The sequence below is a fragment of the Ceratotherium simum genome, chromosome 9, assembly GCF_057802395.1.
Source record: "Ceratotherium simum simum isolate JZ-2026a chromosome 9, ASM5780239v1, whole genome shotgun sequence".
In the NCBI taxonomy this organism is placed as follows: Eukaryota; Metazoa; Chordata; class Mammalia; order Perissodactyla; family Rhinocerotidae; genus Ceratotherium; species Ceratotherium simum.
Genome location: NC_141908.1, coordinates 42,706,971 through 42,728,527, shown reverse-complemented (window position 1 = coordinate 42,728,527; position 21,557 = coordinate 42,706,971). Strand labels below are relative to the sequence as shown.

General features: G+C 37.5%; 1 protein-coding gene across 1 annotated transcript in view; it reads left to right on the top strand.

Moving 5' to 3' along the window:
* Positions 1-20,846, top strand: part of FAP (fibroblast activation protein alpha) — a 71,086-nt gene extending 50,240 nt beyond the window's left edge. The window contains 9 exon segments of the mRNA XM_004428261.3: positions 2,491-2,589; positions 3,044-3,113; positions 3,853-4,047; positions 9,201-9,255; positions 17,184-17,283; positions 18,324-18,388; positions 18,889-18,961; positions 19,223-19,296; positions 20,716-20,846. Of these exon segments, the coding sequence (XP_004428318.2) occupies positions 2,491-2,589; positions 3,044-3,113; positions 3,853-4,047; positions 9,201-9,255; positions 17,184-17,283; positions 18,324-18,388; positions 18,889-18,961; positions 19,223-19,296; positions 20,716-20,817 (833 nt within the window). The 3' untranslated portion in view covers positions 20,818-20,846.
* Positions 20,847-21,557: the final 711 nt, after the last annotated feature.

The following is a 21,557-nucleotide window of genomic DNA, read 5'->3' as shown; positions in this document are numbered from 1 at the left end:
AGCGTTACCTTGGTTAGAGAAGTTTCAGTGGAGCAGGGGACGTGGAAGCCAGATTGCAGTAAATTAAGGCCTGCATAGGAGGTGAATAAAAAGAGATAGTATTTTCAATAGGTCTGGCTAATGAGAAGAGGAAAGAGGTAGGATGGCTGGAAGGGATTGGTAGAGGTTTAATTTTGTTTTTGAAAGATGATAAACATTTGAGCATGGCAAATGCTGATGGAAGAAATTAAGATACCAAAAGGGGTTGAGGATATAAAAGAGGGAGGCCCTTGAGAAGCTGGGAAAAGACGGAGTCCAGAGACAGGTGAGGGGATTAATTTCTTGCATTGTGATGAGACAGGATGAAGAAATTAACGACATAATTGTGTGAAAGTTTGTAGACATTGCAGAAAATAATGCAATGGCTCCATTTTCTCTGCAAAGTGGGGTAACGGCATTTGAAAATAACTGAGAGGACTTGCCCTGGGCGCTATGGAAACCCAGAAGAGTTGACACTTGACAGTGAGGGCCAGTTGAGGCTTAGTTACTTCAGGCACAGCAGGTGCTCATTAAAATTATCCGACTGATTGAACTCATTTATCAGCTTTTCCATAGATTCTTCACATAATTTAATTAATGAGCAATATATTGTGGTTAATATGATTTAAACAAAAATCTCATACATGATCCATCATTCTTACCACTTGATTTCATCATGAGGAAGAGTCTACAAATATAGAGACAACACATACACATACATGTCAGTCACGAGGTACTGAGTATGCTGAGTACTGAATATATAATGACAAGGGAAAGAAGGTAAAAGGTGCAGTCTGGACTGGGCGCTCCTTTGCCAAGTCATAGACTTTTAACGCAGTCACGTAACGCAATTGCCACCCCTTCCTCTCCTCCCAGCCCTATGAAATTCCATTTTGCTCCAAGGGGTGGGAAACTTGCCCACTTATCATCTAAAAACATGTAGAAGCTTTAGTAAGCTTTTAAATTAAATTTGGCATTTCAGCAAGTCATGAATCAGAAAAGTTCAACAGCTAGGAACAGAATGGAAAAGGAGTCAAAGTCAAATCAATCTGACAACACCTGCAGATTGTCGCTGACTTCCAGAACCTGTTGGTAAAATGATAACAATAGTACCAAATAAGTAAATAACCACTGTGTGTGCTGGCTCCCCACAGGATTCCCTTTATCCCACGACAGCTCCGCATACAGAACTCGCACAAAGAAAATGAAGAGCTGGCTCCATTGTACTTAGAATTGTGTATTCATTTTATTTTTTTGGTTTTAATTTTTAAGATGCCACAAGTATCTCTTTCCCGATGGATTATCCAAAGTTAAAATGAAATTTATTATGTATCTTATACAACTCATACCAAAACATCTATATTTGTTCTAAGATTAAATATAACATGTTGGAGCAAAATGCCATGAGTATATGAAAACTGAGAGTTACAAGGGAAGTGGTTTGGCAAACTTAGTGCAGTTACAAGTACTCCTCCAGTTCCCTATCTTCAAGGACCACTTTTTAAAAAGGCACAAAAACGAGAAGTCCACAGGATGTCTTTTGTAGAAATTGCCATATCTCAGAAGTCATCCAGAGTCTCTTGTAAAAATAAAGGTAAAAACTCCACGTATTATATGAAAGTCTGACTTTTCTCTAGAAGATTCCTGGTATCAATTCTAGTTTAAAATAAAGCTTACAATAAGCCCTCCCTCCATTGCTAGAAACTCATTTGCATATACCACCAATCTACAGCATCAGGAGATTAATGGATTTGTTCAGTTTCAAAGATTAAAGTGTGAAACATAACTGAGCTCAAATATAAACAACAGTTTTTTAGAAGATCTTTTAAGGTGAAAGAGAGAAAGAGATCATAGTGTGGATATATTTTTGTTTTGCTAAGATATATAACTACCGTGAAAGAAAGGATTCAAAGGAACAGGATACACAGTAATTCAATTGCCCTCCCTCCAAAAAAAAGGAAGAATATCCTATATTAACCAAGTACAACAGGAATAGATTAAGAAAGAAATAGACATAAAAATTAAAAAAATGATATTTGACTTCCCACATTGAAAATTTATAAACAAACTCTGTAACTACATAATTATTTTAAATTTGAGGTTTCAGCAATATAGATTTTACTTCTATTACTCTTTTTCTTAGTAGATGATAAAAAAATGTCACCTACTCAGGTTGTAGCTTTGCGTTAAAAAAGAAAAGCTGGAGATGGGAAAATGTGGCTGAATAAAAACATTGTTGCTCTTGTGATTCTGTTTCGATACCGTAAGGAACAGTTTAGGCGACAATAATTGATGTCCTTCATAAGCTCGTACTTCATAAACTCGTTTAAAAATATGCTTGTCAATATGAAACTCCTTAAGCAATCTTTATACAGTTTCAGTTTCATCCACATTAAAGCCAGAGGAATTTTAAGAAAGGAATTTTCTTATGGAAATGTTGTTCATTAAAAATGAACATTTTATTTTTTTAAGAAATTAAAATCCTGGAAGAAAACAAGGAATTGGAAAATGCGTTGAAAAATATCCAGCTGCCTAAAGAGGAAATAAAGAAACTTGAAGTGGATGAAATTAGTAAGATTTTTAAAAAATTTCTTATTTATGGATGTGAAGCTGAACATTTATCTTACTTTTTTAAAAAATGTTATAGGGTAAATATTATAATCCAAATCCTACAATATCAAAACAATTTTACTGTAACAGTAGAGTTTCACAAAATACCTTTAATATTTTTTGTGAATAGGATTAATCTTATACTTTTCCATAGCTCCATTTTAACACTGATATTTTTTAAAAAGAGCTTAACTAATTTTAATTTTAGAGTGTGTGCTTCTAGAAAAACAATAATTCAAGATTTCTAGTAATTTGTAAATTAGACAAAAATATGTAATAAAAATGAATTTAAAACATTCTCAATTCTTAAAAATTTGCTGGTTATGAATTGATTTTGTGTTCTCTATTGTTATTAAAGAAAATAAATAATGCTATCAGTATAGTGGAATGAAGATTTTTCTCCTTTTTTTTCAAGCTTTATGGTACAAGATGATTCTTCCTCCTCAATTTGACAGATCAAAGAAGTATCCCTTGCTAATTCAAGTGTATGTAATATTTTCTTTGGTGTAAAAACTATTTACTGAAAATATGTTGAATTGAATACACACTTATGAGATAGAATAAACCATTCTCCTTGGTAACAGTTCTTATTGATGCTGTTTTTATATATTCCTCAACTAATCAGAGTAAATAAAATATGGCTATTTAAAATAGACTGAGGAAGTTTTGAGATTTTAGATGGACTTGCTTGCATTTGCTGTGTTGAATTTCCTTTGTATGGCAAATTGCCGAATGTGTCAGAATACCTTTGAGATAGAGAAATTGCAGCCAAAAAAATATTGTAAATCATCTTAACATCTTATGTAATTGAGTTAGAAATGAAATAAGGGAATGGAATGCATTTAGTGGAATCACACCCAAAATCAGTGCTGACCTACACACAATTTGCTTAAAACACCATGCATTTTTTTAGTATATCTTATGCCTGCTTTTAGCAAGTGGCAGGTGGCAGAAATGACGAAAAACCCACACATATTCCTTGAAATGCCAACCCTAGATGTATCCGTTTTGGGGAATAAGAGAGGCTGTGTCCCAAAACAACTTCCTTGTAGCAAACCTCTGGGAAAAGCCTGGTCCTCTCTTGATTTTGAGCCAGTTCTAATGCCGCTGTTATTGAAATTTTGTCAAACAAATGTACTGAGAAATACTAAAAGCAATTCTTGGCCATGATGGGAAGTTGAGTTTTACAAAGGAATAAGAGATTCTTTTTTTTTTTTCCTTTAGGTATGGTGGTCCCTGCAGTCAGAGCGTAAGGTCTGTATTCGCTATTAGTTGGATATCTTACCTTGCAAGTAAGGAAGGGATAGTCATTGCCTTGGTGGATGGTCGAGGAACAGCTTTCCAAGGTGACAAACTCCTTTATGCAGTATATCGAAAGCTGGGTGTTTATGAAGTTGAGGACCAGATCACAGCTGTCAGGTGAGCACCTTCTCATTCAAACAGAAACTGACATGCAACAAAAGTCACGCAATCACTATTGGGTTTCTTCATCCTTAATGACTTAAATCTTTTTGTCTATTTTCCTAACTTCATCTAAAGCTATCGTTAGTCTTAAAGGGATATTTTTGCCCAATATGAGAAAAACTTATTCATGGAAAAGAGCTAATAAATGCTTAGAAAATAACTTATAGTGATAAATGACAAATACTTTTTTTTTTGATGTTTCAGTCATTATAATATCCTTTCACTTATTAACATGGCTCACAATTAGCAGAAAAATTTGTATAACTCTAGGGATGGTCTGTAGGAAACCAAATATCTGAACTTGCTGATGCTGTGGATTCTACCTTTAAATTTAGAAATGGCTCAAGATTTTATCAGCACTATATGCTTATATATGTTAGGCATTAATTTGTAGTTAAGCTAGCTGTGAAGTTCAGTTATTTTAGCATGAAAATGTTTTCCTATTTTCATTATCGAAAAAATTCATTTTACATAATAGAAATTATATTAAGAAAACATTTAGAGGCAAGGCAGATTCATAACCTGAGTTCTTCTTCTCAACTACAATTTATGGCTCAGTCATTTTTTCCTGAAACATAAAGAATATAGTCACCAAAATTATTGCTTATTTGGAAACATTTGGATTCTGCTGGATATTTCTCTATAGTTATTGGGTCTCTGTTATTACGATATGAATAAGTGAAGTTAGAGAATAGCAGTTTGTAAATGTAAAAACTAACACAGGCCAATTGCACTCTTAGTCATGGATGTATATACATATGTGACAGCTAAAGGTCAAACACTGTAGCAAATTAGATAATGCATTAGTACATTTCTTTTATCATCTTAATGCCATTTAATACTATTAATAGTTATAGATTTCAATGCAGCCTACACAACACAGATTGTATTCAACAGCTAGGAGCCAGGCCTAGACAACACTTTTCTGTATTTTTGTCTCTGATCAAAGCAGAAGAGTTTAGTTAGACTCACAAGTAATTATTCTCAAAAATAGAAAAGTAATCATAACCCATATGTTTTCAAATTTTTCTTCCTTTCTGTGAACGGTAATATACACACACTTATGCACAAAATAGTCAATTAAAAACAAAGCCTATTTGATTAAAATATGACAAATCAATAGATTATTAAATAACACTACGAGATACATAGTGACATACAGGACATGAAACCACAAATTGGGGATCATTCACGCATAACTTCTAGGAGGCTCCATCTTTCTTACTGATCCAAATTTTTGGCCTTTCCACACTGTTAACTTGTTTGGGAGAGTCTTCTGCCTGACAGAGAGATGTAGAAAAGGTAATTCAAAGAAAAACTCCACCAAGAGATCTCACATAAAGACTGTGGTGTGCCTTAATGGGAATATTAACACAATTGTCAGCATTATAGACTTAATTCTTTAAGGAATTTGTGTTTTGTGGGGTTATGGGTTTTTTGTTTTTTGTTTTTTGTTTTGGCACTGTAGGTCACATCTATTTGTATTTAAACCATGCAATAAACCCAAGGACGTGTAATCCTGGGACTACATCAAAGACAAAGATATAAATTATGCCTCATTTGTAATTCAATTAGGTCTTTTCCAAAGTTGGTAGAGCTGAAAAGTGGTTTGTTTTGCCATTGGTTGAAAAACAATCTCATCATCATCATCATCTCATCGTCATAACCCACCACCCATAACAACAAAATACATCATTATATTTTCATGCATTTATTTACCGCCAAAAATGCAGAATTCAAATTTAAGAAGAATACTTCTAGAAACAGATCAGATCACTTATTAATGTGTTCCTTGGATGGAATGAAAATTTAAACCTGTAACCCGCGTACAGACCTTAACAAAAGTTGTTATTTCTGATGTTCAACGTATAGGACATGAAGCCACAAATTCTACCGATTTTCACAATAACATAAATGTCTTTCGTGTTTAGAATTGAAGATGGGCCAGACATGGTAATTGGCTACCTTTACCTTCTCTGAGCCACTTTTAGGCTGGAGCCTGAAGAAAGTCTTCTTGTTTTATAGCAGGCGTATATTCACTCATTTAGTCAGTCATTTAACAACAATTGGTCAAATATTAATACATGCCAGTGCAATATACTCTGTGTAAAATTGTGCAATTTACAATCTCTACTTTCAGTGCACTTACAATCTTTGCAAAGTGGATAAACTACCTGCATTCTGAAGGGACAGCATTGCTTTTAGTAAACACTCTAGTGAACAAGGAGCAGCTGTGTGGCCCATGCAGCACACATATGGAATAGTGGAGATGCCAATTGGGGCTGGCCTTGACTTTGCTTGAAACCATTATTCTGCAAAAGTGAAAGGAAAACCTTGGAATCTGATGCTTTGAGAAAACAAAAGTTAAAAGGCATAGATTTATAATGATAATACTGGGAATAATTCAACCATATGTCTCCCCAAGAAGTGTTTTAGGAATCAGACACTGAATGTCTGGCCTGGGGAATTGAAATTGTAATCCCTCTATGGTAGCCTTCAAATACCTCCCAAAGAATGAAATTTGTCCTGTTGAATCTCTTACAAAATGCAATCTGTCTAAATTTTCTACATACCAAAATAAAATCATATGTACATATTTGGAAACAGTAAATACTAGTGAGGGTCAATAAATAGATTCAAATAATGCAAAGTAGGAAAAAAAAAGAAGCCATACAACTTCACGACTTTTGACTACACAAAAGAGAATCCTTCCACAGAGATGCTTGTGAGGTCAAAGCATAGGTGAACCTGGGACCTATTTTATTCAGGTTTCTCTGCAAATGGTACATGTGTGGGACTCATAAAACTACAGTAGTTATCGGGTCAACTCTGCTCATTTGGGGTATCTTTGGCATTTTTGACATATCCACAACTTTGAAATTTATATAACTTGAGGGTTAATGGTAAGGAAGAATTATATGAGAAAAAAATATCATATTATACTGTTATACATGATATCAATAAGAACATTTCCAAAATAGAATAATAATTGATCACTAGGCTTCCAAACTGACTTTTGGTCTAGGGCCAATTTTTTTTTTTTTTTTTTTGTGTGGAAGACTAGCCTTGAGCTAACATCTGATGCCAATCCTCCTCTTTTTGCTGAGGAAGACTGGCCCTGGGCTAACATCCCTGCCCATCTTCCTCTACTCTATATGGGACACTGCCACAGCATGTCTTGACAAGCGGTGCGTCGGTGCATGCCTGGGATCCGAACCTGTGAACCCCGGGCTGCCAAAGCAGAGCGCGCGCACTTAACCTCTGCGCCACCAGGCCGGGGTCTAGGGCCATTTTTATGAGAGAAAAGTTGTAAAGTTCAGTCCAGCCTCCCAAATTAGAAAAACATGCTTTTTCATTTGTTACTAACATTTGGTTGATTTAACCATATTATCTACAGTATTCCTGATAACCCTCCTGAAAGCTCTTCAGAATTTGGAGGTAAATTTTATAGAGCCTGATTGGTCTCAAAGTGCTCAGATTATCTAGCTAACCTTTAACCTCGTCCCACCACATTAAGTGTTATGTTTCATTTCCCTGTTAACTATTGCACTATCATTTCCTGTAAATGTCATCCTTTCAGAATGAACCTAGGAAGGGAGTTGTTAAGAATTTCCTGCTCCCATATATCACCTGTTATTTGCTTTTACCCCAGATGCAAGGCAATATGATTGCTAGCTTCTGGGAGATCGTAAAATCACGATTGGTTTTATGGCTCAGAACTGTCTTCAAGCACTACTGGCAAGATTATTTTTTTTGCAAAGAAAGTGAACCTTCTCTTCTTTCGTTTGGTTTTTGAAGTTTGTGGAAGAATTGCCGAAATGCCACAATTTGCTGCACATTTTCTCTGCTTTACCATGAACAGCATCCACACAGGTAGCAACTTTCCATTTGCTACTGCATTTCTTCCCTCTAGACTCCTCAGTGTCCCTCAGAATCAGTGTCGGGTAAGCTGTGACTGACGGGGCTTCTTCCCATCTGTTTGTCCCGGGCATTTGCCCAACTCCTCTATGCATCAGAAACGTGCTTGTTGAATCAATGCAAAGAGCAAAATGGTTGCTGTGAAATCCCTTTAAGAAACTCCTTTATTCAACTAATAAAAATCACTCCATCCTACTTCCAGAGAAGAATGAGAAAGGGCATTCACATAACTGAAAGGAACAAAAAAATAGGATTTTCCTGGGGCCGTGTGTGTCACTTTGGTCTCCTCCCCTCCTTCTTGTTACTGTTGCATCCAGGCCTCCGCAATGCCTCATCCAGTTTGCTTTTTAATTCCACTGCCTCTGTTTCTCTGAGAGTTTCTTGAGTTTTCATCAAACCATTCTCAAAATAAATCACAATACTCTAGAACACCAGCCCTCAAGGGGACATGGAATAAATTAGCCTAAAACATTCTTGTTTGGTACCAACTTCGCAAAGTTACATTTCTGAGGGCTTCCCTGAGGACTTTTTAAAGGTTGCCCTTTAGCATGGCCTCTTGCTCCTAAGGAGAGATTTATTTTCAAAATAGTTTTCAAATGGAGGCTCTGCCGTGGTGGAGCTCAAATGAATCATGTCTATATCTTAAAAGATATATATAATTATCCATACCATGATAAATTGAGAGTACCATGAAATGGAAGAGGGATGGATATTTCTCCACCGATGGATGTGACCAATAATGAGATGGCGATTATCATTAACATCTAAGCAAAGTTATAAGAAATTAATAAAACTTAAAACAGCAACAACAAAAACCTTTTTCCAAAAAGACAGGGATTTGGAAATTTGCTCCTAGTCCTGGTGCTATTACTTCTTGTGTTATATTCGAGCCTGTCTCTTGACCTGTCTGAGTCCCAAGTAACTCACCCACACAATGAGGATACGCGGCCTTACAGCCCTGAAAGAACTCTCAGTAGAGGTACTGTGGAGACTAAAGGATTCTTTTATCCTTTGCAGAAAACATGATAATACTCCCTTAATTATTTGTAAATGCAGCCTTATTATGCATGTGTTTAAACAAAGAAAACGTAGCATTTCTATTAAATCTTTGGATTAAATATGCTTGTGTAATGAAGTAAATGTCATGTTTACACACTTAAAATTCTAAAAATTTGTTTCTTTTACTTTAGAAAATTCATAGAAATGGGTTTCATTGATGAAAAAAGAATAGCCATATGGGGCTGGGTGAGTTGTTTTATATGTTTTATGCCTGTTATTCAGTTCAGCAATCATCATTTTCTAAAGTGTTCGCTTGTAAGGTTTCTCATGAAATGTTCATGTTGCAACATAATTTAATCTGTCAATGGAAACAGTCAATTTGGATAATCTGGGCTTCAAAGTGGTGGCTCTAAGTGTTTGTTCCTTTTTTCAATTTTTTAGTTTCTTCTCTGTACAGCAAATTAACTCATAATTGATACATTTTTACTTAATTTTTTGCCGTTATAGTAAACTGAACTGAACCATATTCATCAGAGGTTTAATTTTCTTTGTTACTTTAGAGCTAATATATACCTTTTATTTTGTATTTTATCATTTCATTTTTATGAAAAGCTAAACTAAAGTTTGAAATTACAAGAACTTTCAGAATAAGATTCCCTAGCACCTACCCTATCCCAGTCATATCTTGGCTGTTGCGATTCTTTCTTTTTTTTTTTTTTTTTTTGGTAATCAAGTTATTTTACCAAACCTAGTGTTAATTTGTACTAACTGGAGAGAAGTATTATTTAGTTTCCGAATGATAGGTCATGGAGATAATTTCCCATGTTTGAGGAGCTGTGCAGATTTTTAAAACGCATTAAAGGGCCGGCCCTGTGGCTTGGTGGTTAAGTGCACGCGCTGCGATGCTGGAGGCCCGGGTTCTGATCCCGGGTGCGCATCGAGGCACCACTTCTCCGTCCATCCTGAGGCCGCGTCCCACATGCAGCAACTAGAAGGATGTGCAGCTATGACATGCAACTATCTACTGGGGCTTTGGGGGGAAAAAAAAAAAACGCATTAAAAAGAAGTGGCAAAACTTATCAGTCATGGGCAATGAAGTCCTTGGAAAATTTGGAGAAATATTGGAAAGAGTTTAGATTTGCCCATTATAAATTATGATAATTACCCTTCAAAGAAGATTTCCTCTTTCACTTTTTGGTCTGGATTTGTACATTTGCAAGTCAATTTGCAGCCGTTTGTGCTTGGGTTGTTTTTCTTGGCTGTTTTCTCTGAGAGCGGCCCGCACAAGATGGAGGGAATGAAACCCAATATTGAAGGGAATCTGCAGGATTGGGCTCAACTCAGCTCAGTGACCAGATGAAGAGCTGTTATGAAATTTGTGGAAAGTTGTTACTTCAAGCCATTTGGTCCTTCTTAAAACTATCAAATGTTAAATATCTAAACAGAATGGAATTCAAATGGGTGAGAATAAATGAAATATTTTCATAGTGAAATATTTCAGATAAGACCCACCATCCATTTTTATGAAATTTCCTAAAGTAAACCCTTGAAAGATTCAAATTTCAAGCTGAACACTTACATATAATCATTAACATTTCTCTTAAGAGTTTTACTTTGCTTTTACTGTAGGCTTTGAAATAACTATAAAGTGGAACTTTTAATTTCATTTATAGAACATTCTAGGTATTAGTTTGGTAGAGAATCATCTATGTGGGATGATTTAAGGAACCCACTCATCACCCAAAAATACATTCATATCAGTCTGAAATTCTTCAATAAGAGATTCTCACCATGTCTGTGCAAATGCTTCTGGAAGAAATAGTATATTAGGCCCCCTTTATTGCTTACTTTCCAAGATGGCAGTGATTGTGAGGTAAACTTTAACAGCATGTGTGGGAGAAAAAAGTAATAAGTGGGCTGCCAATGGAAACAACACTTGAAGAGCTCCTAAATCATCAAGAGGACCCGGAAGGTCCTGAAGGAAAAACACCTTAATGCCATACCGTTTTTATAAGTTCTTTGAGTTTAAGACCAATCCATATTTATTAATCCACCCATCTGACCATTGACTCATTCATTCTTTCATGAACGTAGTAAATTTTTATTGGATCTTAACTAGGTCTTACATTAGGTTCTATAGGGGATGAAATAAAGTAAATTATAGCCCTGACCTTCTAGCAGAGCAAAAAAGCAATTGTTTAGCAATGTTTCATGTGTGAAGAGAGATGTGACTTGTGGAGAACACCAGGCAGAACAGTGGTTAATTCCGGCTGTGAGAGCGGAAGGGAGATTCAGAAATTAGGTAGCATTTGAGCTTGGTGAAGATAGGTTAGTAATGCAGCATTCCAGGAAGAATGAAGACAACATTGCCCAGGTCCTGAGGTAACAGTATATGGCATGTGTGGGGACTCTGAGTTGGTTGGGAATGCCTGAAACTTCAGAAGCTTACGGTGTATGGTGAGGAAAGTGTAAGACATGACTCTGGGTAGGTAGATAGCCAGATAACAGAAGGGCTTTTAGGCCACTTAAAGGAGAGTGGCCTTTATCCATGGCTCAGTGACATATTTCTCTTCTCATTTTTCTATATCTCCATGATCATTACACTCCATTTATTCTTTAAATGTCAATCTTTTTCTGGGTCTGGCCTTGACTCTCATTAGTCTTCACTTCCTTGGGGAAATCCATGTAGTTTCAAAGATGATAATGACTGCCAGATCCCTGCCATCAGCCCGCATCTCTCTTCTGAGCTCCACACTACAAATGCCTACTAATCATCTCTCCTAGATATCTTACAGGGGTCTCAAGCCTAACTTGCCCAAGCTAAACTTGTTATAGTCTACTTTAAAACAATCCTCTTCTTTATTAAGGACCCCACCACACACCTAGGCACCCAAATTAGTAAGTTCAGAGCTATTTGCATCTTCCACTGCTCCCTGACTCCGACATTTATTGGTTAGTAAATTCTGTTAATTCAACCTTCAAACACCTAAATCTGTTCTCGTCATCTGCACTGACATGGCCTTAGTTCAAGTCTCAGTATATAATTTAGACCAGAGCTTTGCAAACTGTAGCTCGCATAAGCATCACCCGGAGAACTTGCTAAAACACAGTTTCCAGGGCCCTACCATCAGAGATTCTGATTCAGAACTCCATGGTGGGGCCCAAGGTTTGCATTTCTAATGAGATCCCAGGTAATGCTGATTCTTTTGGTCCATGGATCACAGGTTGGGTGGTATTGGATTAACTATTCCAATTGCCTCTTAACTAGCCTCACTGCTTTGGCCTCATAGGCTCCAATCTTGCTAATGAAGTTATGGTTCCAAAACACAATTCTTACCATGTTGCTTTTCTGCTTATATATTTTCTAGAGCTACACATTGACCTCAACCTAGTGCCCAAACATATTTCCTTCCATGCAAGGCCCTTAGCAGTCTGGCTGCAACCTATTTTTCCAGTCTCATCTCTCTCCACTTCTCCCTCCACCTCGTGAATAATTTGACTTATGTCTGTGCTTCTTTATTCCCATGATTTTGTAAGTCCTGTGTCCTGCACCTGTAGTGTCCATCTTCTTCTTCCGTTCCCCACCTCTTTCTCACTCCAAAATGGAAAACTCGTACTTGTTCTTTAAGACCCAGCTCAGATGTGACTTGGTTTGTTTTCCAATAGCTCTTTTTACTGCTCTTATAGGAATTACCATGTTCTATCTTGTCCGTCTATTGGTTTCTCCCATGAGAATGTAAGCTCATCAAGGGAATGGACTTTATCTTTTTTTTAGCTTTGTTTCTCAAATGTTTAGCACAATAGTTGGCCATCTCACAATCTATGATGTTGTTTAAACTGAATTTAATCCTATAAGGCAACATTCTCCCAAATGTGTTCTATTAGCACCAGGAAATTTTTTGGGAAAAGATTCTCTGGTATAATAATTAGACAAATCATGAATTCTGTATAATAGTGTGTATAGGCTCTTTGAAGGAATAGTAAAGACTCCTGTTAAATTTTGTTTAATACTGTATTACCAAAAAGTATTTGATTCCATGAGTACCTCTTTGAGAAACGCTCTAGAAGTCAATAGGGAGTGGCATTGGTGTCTTAGCAAGACACTCTTGGCTGCAGAGTGAAGGATGGCCTGAGGTGGAGGAGGAGTGCGCCAAGGAGCTAGGAGAGCAGCAATACCGGCAACAAATACCAAGGGCCTGAATTTAGGCCGTGAAGTAGGGGGGTGGGAAGAGGTTACAGCTCTGAGTCCTCTTTTACAGCATAATAAGCAGGGACCTACGGGGAAACTGGAGATGGGAAGGAAGACGACACTGAGAATGACCGTGAGGGTTATTTAGCTGTTATCGTGTTCCATATCAGGCAAGGAAGTGTCTGTTTCCATGAAGTGTTAGGCACTTTAGTGGTCTGAGAGATACACTATAGCTAACTGCACAATTTTTTTTGTAGTTAATTGGTCAGTAAGCAGCAAATCCTACATTTCCCTCTCTTATCCAGATTAAGAAGGGGAGAGGAGGCATTTTCATCTTACCCTTTCGTTTCTCTGGCTCACACAAACCAAAGCCCAGGAGTCCTGTTTTTAGCTGCTTGTCGGATAGCCGCTCTGCACTCAGCACCATGCCTAGGAAGTGTCTGTTATGACAATGGTTTTTAGCCGGACAATTTTGCCCCTCAGGGGACATTTGGCAAGGTCTGGAGACATTTTTGTTTGTTACAACTGGGAGTGTGCTACTGGCACCTAGTGAGTAGAAGCCAGAGATGCTGTTAAATATCCCACAATGCACAAGACAGCCCCTCCCAAAAAAGAATTATCCAGACCAAAATGTCAATAGTGCTGAAGTTGCAAAACCCTGGTTTATGCAAAGAAAGCTTGAAGCAATTATTCTGACACTTGAAGAGCAGCAGGGGTTTTGCCTAAATTATTAGAATAACAACCTCATTTATGGGCTTTGCTTTGTTGATATAGGCCTAGCCAGGTGGTGTTGAATAAGCATTAGTTCATGATTTAATCTTAGTTCCTTTCTCTTCCAGTGACTAATTATAAGCAATTTGAATTGCTATGTGTGATCAGTGATGTAAAAGTAGGGCAAATGCACCTCGAATGAGACTATATTAGACTCTGACCTTCAGGTTTTCCAATGAGGTTGCCCTAGTGTAGAGGAATAGAGGAAATGGCATGGGTTGTAGAGTCAGGAGTCTTGGGTTTGACTTCCAGCTCTGCTGATTAGTGACTCTGTAACTACTCTCAGTTCACTCTGAGCCTCAGTTTCCTCATCATGAAGTGAGCAATAATTTCCTCACTAAGTCATTGTGAGGGTTAGGTGAGCTAATAGGAAAGTCATATATTCAACAAATTTTTATTCTATTCCCTTCTGTGTTTCAGGCCATATTCCCAGTGCTGGGGATACATTCATTAATAAGACAAACAAAAATCTCTACCTTTATGGTGGTGGGAATGGTTGGGGAGAAAGATAATAAGGAAGAAAAGTAAGCAAAATGTATAGGATGTTAAAGGATGATAAGTGCCATGGAGAAAAACAAAATAAAAAATGACAGGAGCCTGGTGCAGGGTTGGTGCAATTTTAGATTAGAAGGACAGGTGAGACTATTTTGTGACTTAAGCCTTGAAATGGGAGGAAGTGAGCCATGCCAATTTCTGGGGAAAGAGCATTCCAGGCAGATGGTGGCAGCATTTGCAAAAGTCCTGGGGCCAAATCATGCTTGGAGAGTTCAAAGAACCTCAAGAGAACCAGTGAGCAAGGGGGAGGTATGAGGTAGGAGAAGCGAGACAGATTGTGTGGGACCACAAAGAACCTTGCAATAACCTTGGCCATACAAACGTTAGCTAGTTATTATTGCCTGTAGGTAAAATGTTTTGATATGCATTATGGCTCACACAAGAGTGTTCCATAAACCCCTTGAAATTCTGTGCCCTTCTAAGAATGTTTTTAAAGATACCCTTCATTTAAACAAAATGGCAAGGCATCTAAGTGCAAAGGACAAAATTCTAGAATTCTCATGACCAATCTGCTCCGTGGGTTCTTTTCTTGCAGCAGCCACCCACTCTGCCTTGGAGCCCCACCCATGGGAGAGCAGAAAAAAGTCAACTCCGTTTTTTTTTTTTTTCTCTTCGTTTCTACAATAAGAATAGCTTTTCTAAGCTGCCTGAGAATTTAAAGCACACCTTCTTTCGTTGTGCTACTGCTGCACTAGTTTTGCTCTTACAAATTCCTAGACACAATTTGTATTCCTCCTGAAAACATGGAATTTTCTTTAGATAGAGCACTGTCATCTAATCGCTGAGTTGATACAGATAAACAATTTCTAAGATTTTGAAGAGGAATGTCCAAAATCCTCTTTATTACGTGTAAATGCTTTCTACTTTAAATCTCGCTTCATGCTTTTTCCTGTTCTGGGGCATAGAAGAGGAGAAGCAGGAGCCAGGATTGCTATTTGCAGGGAGCACATTTTTCCAATAAAACCGTAAACAATAATAATATTTCGAAAACTTAACGCTTACTCTACTTCCATTGGAACCTGAAATTAAGAAGGAAGGAGAGATCTGTTTCAGTAATAGTTGTTAATCTACTCATCAAAACAAATTATTTTTATATGATAAGTGAAAGTTTGAATGTGATAGAAAATTTTCTCTTACCAAAATGATTTTTAAACCCAAATGTTCCTTTTTTTTTTTAAATATATTTTTCCCCTATTAAAACATGTTTTAGTTCTCCTTCAAATATGATAAAAGGAGGCCACGTATAATTAGAGCTGCCTCTTTTATTCTGGGTTTTGTAGCCAAGGGTCCTCAATAAAATTCCCCAGAGCTGGAAACATAAAACAAAACTAGTTAGAGACTTCTTCCTTTAACTGTTGAATTCAGCAAGATTGTTTATCTTATTTCCCCGTTGCGTGTATTTCATGGATTAAGAATAGACCCCTGCCACTGACCTGCTGCCATCACCATCTGTCTGTCTGTCTGTCTGTCTCTTGCTTGCTCTGTAGAGCTCTCACGCTCATTCTCATTCTTTCACACTCTTTAAAGACTGACTTTTCTGTGGCAAAGGCGATAGGATCTCTCCTGACCTGAGGGAAATGATTCCCAGAAGTTTGTGATAAGAAGATCCTAAAAAATGGCATGTCCTTAGTTGGAAAGTCACACCATCCTCTTATAATTTATAGGGATGTTCCTGTGTTGGGGCAAGAATAGACACTGCGAATCACTTCCTAATCTAGGGCACAACTTTGTGGGGATCCATGTCCCAGAACACTGCTTAATCAATGTTCTCAGGAGAAGCATCTCTCTCCCAGCATGTTTATACAGACTAAATTCATCTTCCAGGGGCAGATGCAGCCTTGCTGTGCTGCTCTCTTCATTTCCTCATTTTTAGGAAAAGGTTCAAATTTCCAAGGGACATGGGTGGACATCTCCTTCTGTTATCAGGGTCACATTTCTGAATCACCTATTGATTCCTTGGAGAAGAAAATCGATGAGAGCTAAACCTACTCCTGACTCTGCGTTTTGTATCCCCTTTTATATTTCTTTGTTTTTCCATTAAATTTGTGGGAGGGTATATAAGATTTTTAAAGACACCAATGGCTTTTCCTCCTTTGAGCTGCTATGCCAGGAATCCTCAAAATAGAATACGTAACACTATATTATACACAAACTCTGGCCGTGCCTTAAACTATTCAAAAGGTTCTTATGTCCTTCCCCCGCTGTTCTGTTATGAAAGTAAATAAGTAAATACACAGATATAAGTTCTGCCTCACAGAACTTTTGCAAACTGTGGGAAGTATCTTGCTTTACATCTTGGGAATAATCTTTTTATGTGCATTTCTTTCAAGTAAAATCCTGTTTTGCTCTAGCAAGGTTTTGGTTGGAAAAATATAGAGAAAAAAAGAAGTTTTTGCAGAAAAATTGCAATTATATCTATCTCTTAAACTGCCCCTACCATGTTCTGATCAGCACACCAAGAATGTATAATTTACTAGTGGTGAAATTACTGTTATGTCTGGTGGAGCTTGCTGCCACGGGTGCAAGATAGATGTTTAATCTACCATACCTGTATCCCCCACCTCCCATAAGCACTTATCGTGATTAGAGTTGCTGTAAAAATATGTTGGAGAGTTTATGAAAGTAAATCTGGGATTGACTCATAACAATGTCTCTGCAGTCCTACGGAGGTTATGTTTCATCATTGGCCCTTGCTTCGGGAACTGGTCTTTTCAAATGTGGGATAGCAGTGGCTCCAGTCTCCAGCTGGGAATATTACGGTATGGAAATATTCATAAATGTTGCTGTGAAAACATTTAACACATAATTACTCTATATTTGAGGTTGCTAGGAAAACAAATTATGCAGTAAAATTCACCCCAGCATCACCAGGGAAAATATAATGTATAAACAAGGTTGTTTATGTGGTTGATTATAATCATGTTGCAACAACCAAAGAAATCTTAAGAGTGAGGAAGGACTCTTCCAAAATCCAATATATCTTATATATATCCCAGAAACCTCGTGCTCCCTGCTGAACCAAAGCTTTAAAATCAGAGCTAAGTCTGTGTTTTTGCAAGTGTATAGTTGCAGTATAACTGGCTTTTAAGTACATCTTATGCAAAGTCAGGCTGGGGCCAAGCAATTTACCTCCACACCGCAGTTTGCAGCTGCCAGCTCCATTGCTCCAGAAATCAAAGAATGAAAAAACTTGTTTGAGAAGTAAACCTCCTGTGTGTGCCTATTTTTATGATTAACATCAATGCAGGATGATTCTTTGGAATTATCTCTAATAATTATTCAAAAATTAGCTATCATCAGATCCTCTTCCCTGTGTTGGTGTAGAAACGAGACAATTGTGACTTGTAGAGGATCTTTATTCGGACAAAAAAATGTGTGTATGTTGGAGGAGGAAGATTTGAGGAACATCTTTCCATCCCAGATTAATTAAGATACCAGTAAAAGTACTAGAGGTGGCTGTGATTTGTTTTAAAATATAATGAGGTCATTCCATGGGGTCATTCCTATCTCAACAGCTCCCTGCTGAAGGGCTCTGAATATAAGTGAAAAAGCTGAAGATCAACCCTTTCCAGTGTTAGGTGCTCTTGTTTCCATAATCTCCTCCTCCGTTGCTTCTAGCCCTAGTGAAGGAAATTTTAGAGCAAATGACTTTCGTGGAGCATTACAGGAAAGGAAATGAAGAACCTTCCTCAGCAGCTCCACATGGGAGAACTGAGGAGCAGGTATCAAACTAGTGGGTCTTGTTGGTTAATGAAATGACATATCACATGCAAACAACATATGTTTATATATTTTATAGCATCTATCTACACAGAGCGATTCATGGGTCTCCCAACAAAGGATGATAATCTCAAGCACTATAAAGTAAGCATTTTCTGTTTATTTAGGTCATTAATTTATTTCAAATATGCTAAATAATTTTAAAGCAGTCATTCAGAGTTTACACATTTGCTGGGTCTCCAAGCAAATATGATGATCTTTTGTTAGCTGCAAAACACCTCGCTAGAAAGGAATTTACTCCGTTTGGATTCTATTCTTTCTTTCCCCATCCTGTCTTCCCTAACCTCCCTTTTCCCCATGCTCCTCCCCACCGCCAACCCCTACACAGCTTGAGCGGGCATCATTTATGCCTAAGGTCTCACTCATATGTAACATATGACACATAAACTTTCAGTTTTTCGAACTAAGAATCAGATGGAAGTAATGCAAATGATGATGAAAATGTGTTGCTCTGACTCTTAAATATTTATCAAGCAAAGCAATACATAATTTCGGTATTGGTGCTAAGTCCATTGCACAATGATTTAGCTAGTTTTCTATTAGAACTTGCAGCAACTAAAATGTTAATTTTTCCTCTTTTCCAGAATTCAACTGTGATGGCAAGAGCAGAATATTTCAGAAATGTAGACTATCTTCTCATCCACGGAACAGCAGATGGTGAGGTTTAAGCAAGACTCTTACACATAAAAATACTGAGCCAGCATCACTTTGTTTAAGAAACATTAACCATCCTCCTATGCCTATGCTCAGGGTCAGTACCTAAGAGTCAGGGACATTTCCATAAATGAGTGTGATTACTCACTGCTGACAATGTCAACTGCATGACTAGATAATTGTTGGTGTTCATTTCCAGGCAGTACATGTCACTCTATGCTTTCTGGTATTTAGCAGCACTTTAACTCTCTCTCTTTGTTGCAGATAATGTGCACTTTCAAAACTCAGCACAGATTGCTAAAGCTCTGGTTAATGCACAAGTGGATTTCCAAGCAATGGTACATAATTTCGTTTTACTTATGTTCACGGCCTTAGACCCCTAAGCTAAAAGGAGGAATCTTATTTTTTATTTTTTCACTAAAATCTAACAAAGAGGCTATAGGGTAGAGTAGGCAGAACATTAGCAAATGAATCTTGGATCTTTCATTAACTCCCTGAAGGCCACTAGGCAAGCCATGTCACCACTGGGGATCCCAACTGAGTCATATATAAAATAAAGGGGTCCACAAGATTAAAAGGTCTTCTAGCTCAAACATCCAACAGCTCTGTGATCTTATGTGGATAAGTGTGGCCTGTGGATGCAAAACCTGGGAGTCCCAAAGCAACTAGAAGATTCTGTTTATTCAGTAAGAAGCAACTGCAGAATGCTATCAGAAACCTCAGAGGCTCCCTAAAGTCATGCAGCTTCACTCAGAGTCACAGAATTCTTTCATCTCTGTTTTCTCAGTGCCTGGCACATGCCTGGCCCGCCACAGAAGCTCATATTTTTACTGAGTGAATGAATGAATGAGCTAGCTGTAAAATCCAGGTTGCATAAGAAACGGGAAATGGAAACAGCGAGGAAAATAAGGCGAAAGCCAAGGCAAGGGAGACAATCCCTGATCGCTGCCTTTCCCCCTCTTCAGCGAGCATAAATTCTCCAGCACTTGCTTATGTTGAAAAAGAACCCAGAAAAGGAAACCCATATCTTTTGGAAATTTGTGTTTTTAAAAATAATTTACAAAGCGTGAGGTGAGATTTTTCTGATTTTTTTAATTGTGACCCCCAAAGTAAATTCAACTTATAAGCACAGAGCATTACACCCTAACCACTAGCCATCTTTATTCAGTGAAAACAATAATCTTATCGGCATCTCTCCAATTATAAAGCTTAAATCCATAATACCATCTTCCTGGTTTTTTTTTAAATGATACTATTTTTAACTCCTATAAAGAGTATTTATGGTTATATGTGTTGTAGATTTTCTGCAACGGAGAGGAATTAGATTCAGAGGCTAAGAGCCTCATAGAGTGTTTGAGCCAGAAGGAGCTTTAGCGAAAATCGAATCCAACCCCCTTGTTTTTTAAATGAGGAAACCAAGCTCCAGAAAAGCAAAGGAACAGACCCAGCGCACCAGCCCTAGACCCCAGGCCTGCCTCCCGATCCTGCAGGATGCTGGCCGCTGTGAAAACTCAGCCACCAAGATCTAAAATAGCGGTTTAAAGAATATGAAACAGTAGTGAAGGTTAACAAAAGGTCTTTAAATCTTCCTGCTCTAAATGTTTAGATGATAACTATTTTATTTATTTAAGTATTCTTAGGTAGAATTTCAACCATAATATTAGAAAAATTATCAGGTCCTGAAAGCCTAAAAAAGTCAAAGCTAGATGCACTGTGTGGCTGCAGGAATAAATCGGGTTTCTTCCCTTGTGTTTCAGTGGTACTCTGACCAGAACCACGGCATATCCGGCCTGTCCACGAAGCACTTGTACACCCACATGACCCACTTCCTAAAGCAATGTTTTTCTTTGTCAGACTAAAAACGACGCAGATCCTAGCTTGTCACAATCTGAACACTTCATATAAATGCCTCAGACCATTTGCTTGTTTTATTCTTTATGCTGTTAAATGTTGGTATAAACAAACAAATGAATGTTATTCGAAAGGCTGGCAAAAAATTAGGACTCAGAACTTCAACCTGAATATTGTTTACATTTTCTGGTACTCTGTGAAAGAAGAGAACAGGAAACCATACCTTCTGCTTTGGACACAGACAGTGTTTTATCACCTGTTCATATGAGGAAAAAATAAAGTCAGAAGTTAAAGTGCTATTAATTCGTCTGGGTGCATTAATTTCAGGTTCCAGTTTCTATCACGGGAAGAAATGCTTGTGCTAGGCAAGTACATGAATAATATTAGGCTGATCAGGGAGGAGAAGAATCTAGAAGCAGGTTTGGATTTCTGTAATTAAAACTCCAAATGCTGGAAAGAACAGCTCAGAGTATGCAAAAGCATTGTTCAGAAATCAAGTTTGAATTGCATTTTATAGAGGCACCCTGATGTTTGCACTCTATGCTGTCCCTCCAAGAAATGTTTATTAAATTTCTCCCAGAAGATTTCTTCAACATTGCCAAAAGCATTTGATAAGGATAAAGTCAGAATTTTGAACTCAGGCTCCTTTTAAGAAATGCTCCAAATTTGGATATGTTCCTATTTTTGTATCCCTTTTTAGAATTAGTAATGGTAACTGCCTTCAGATTGCTAAACCACACCAAACTAA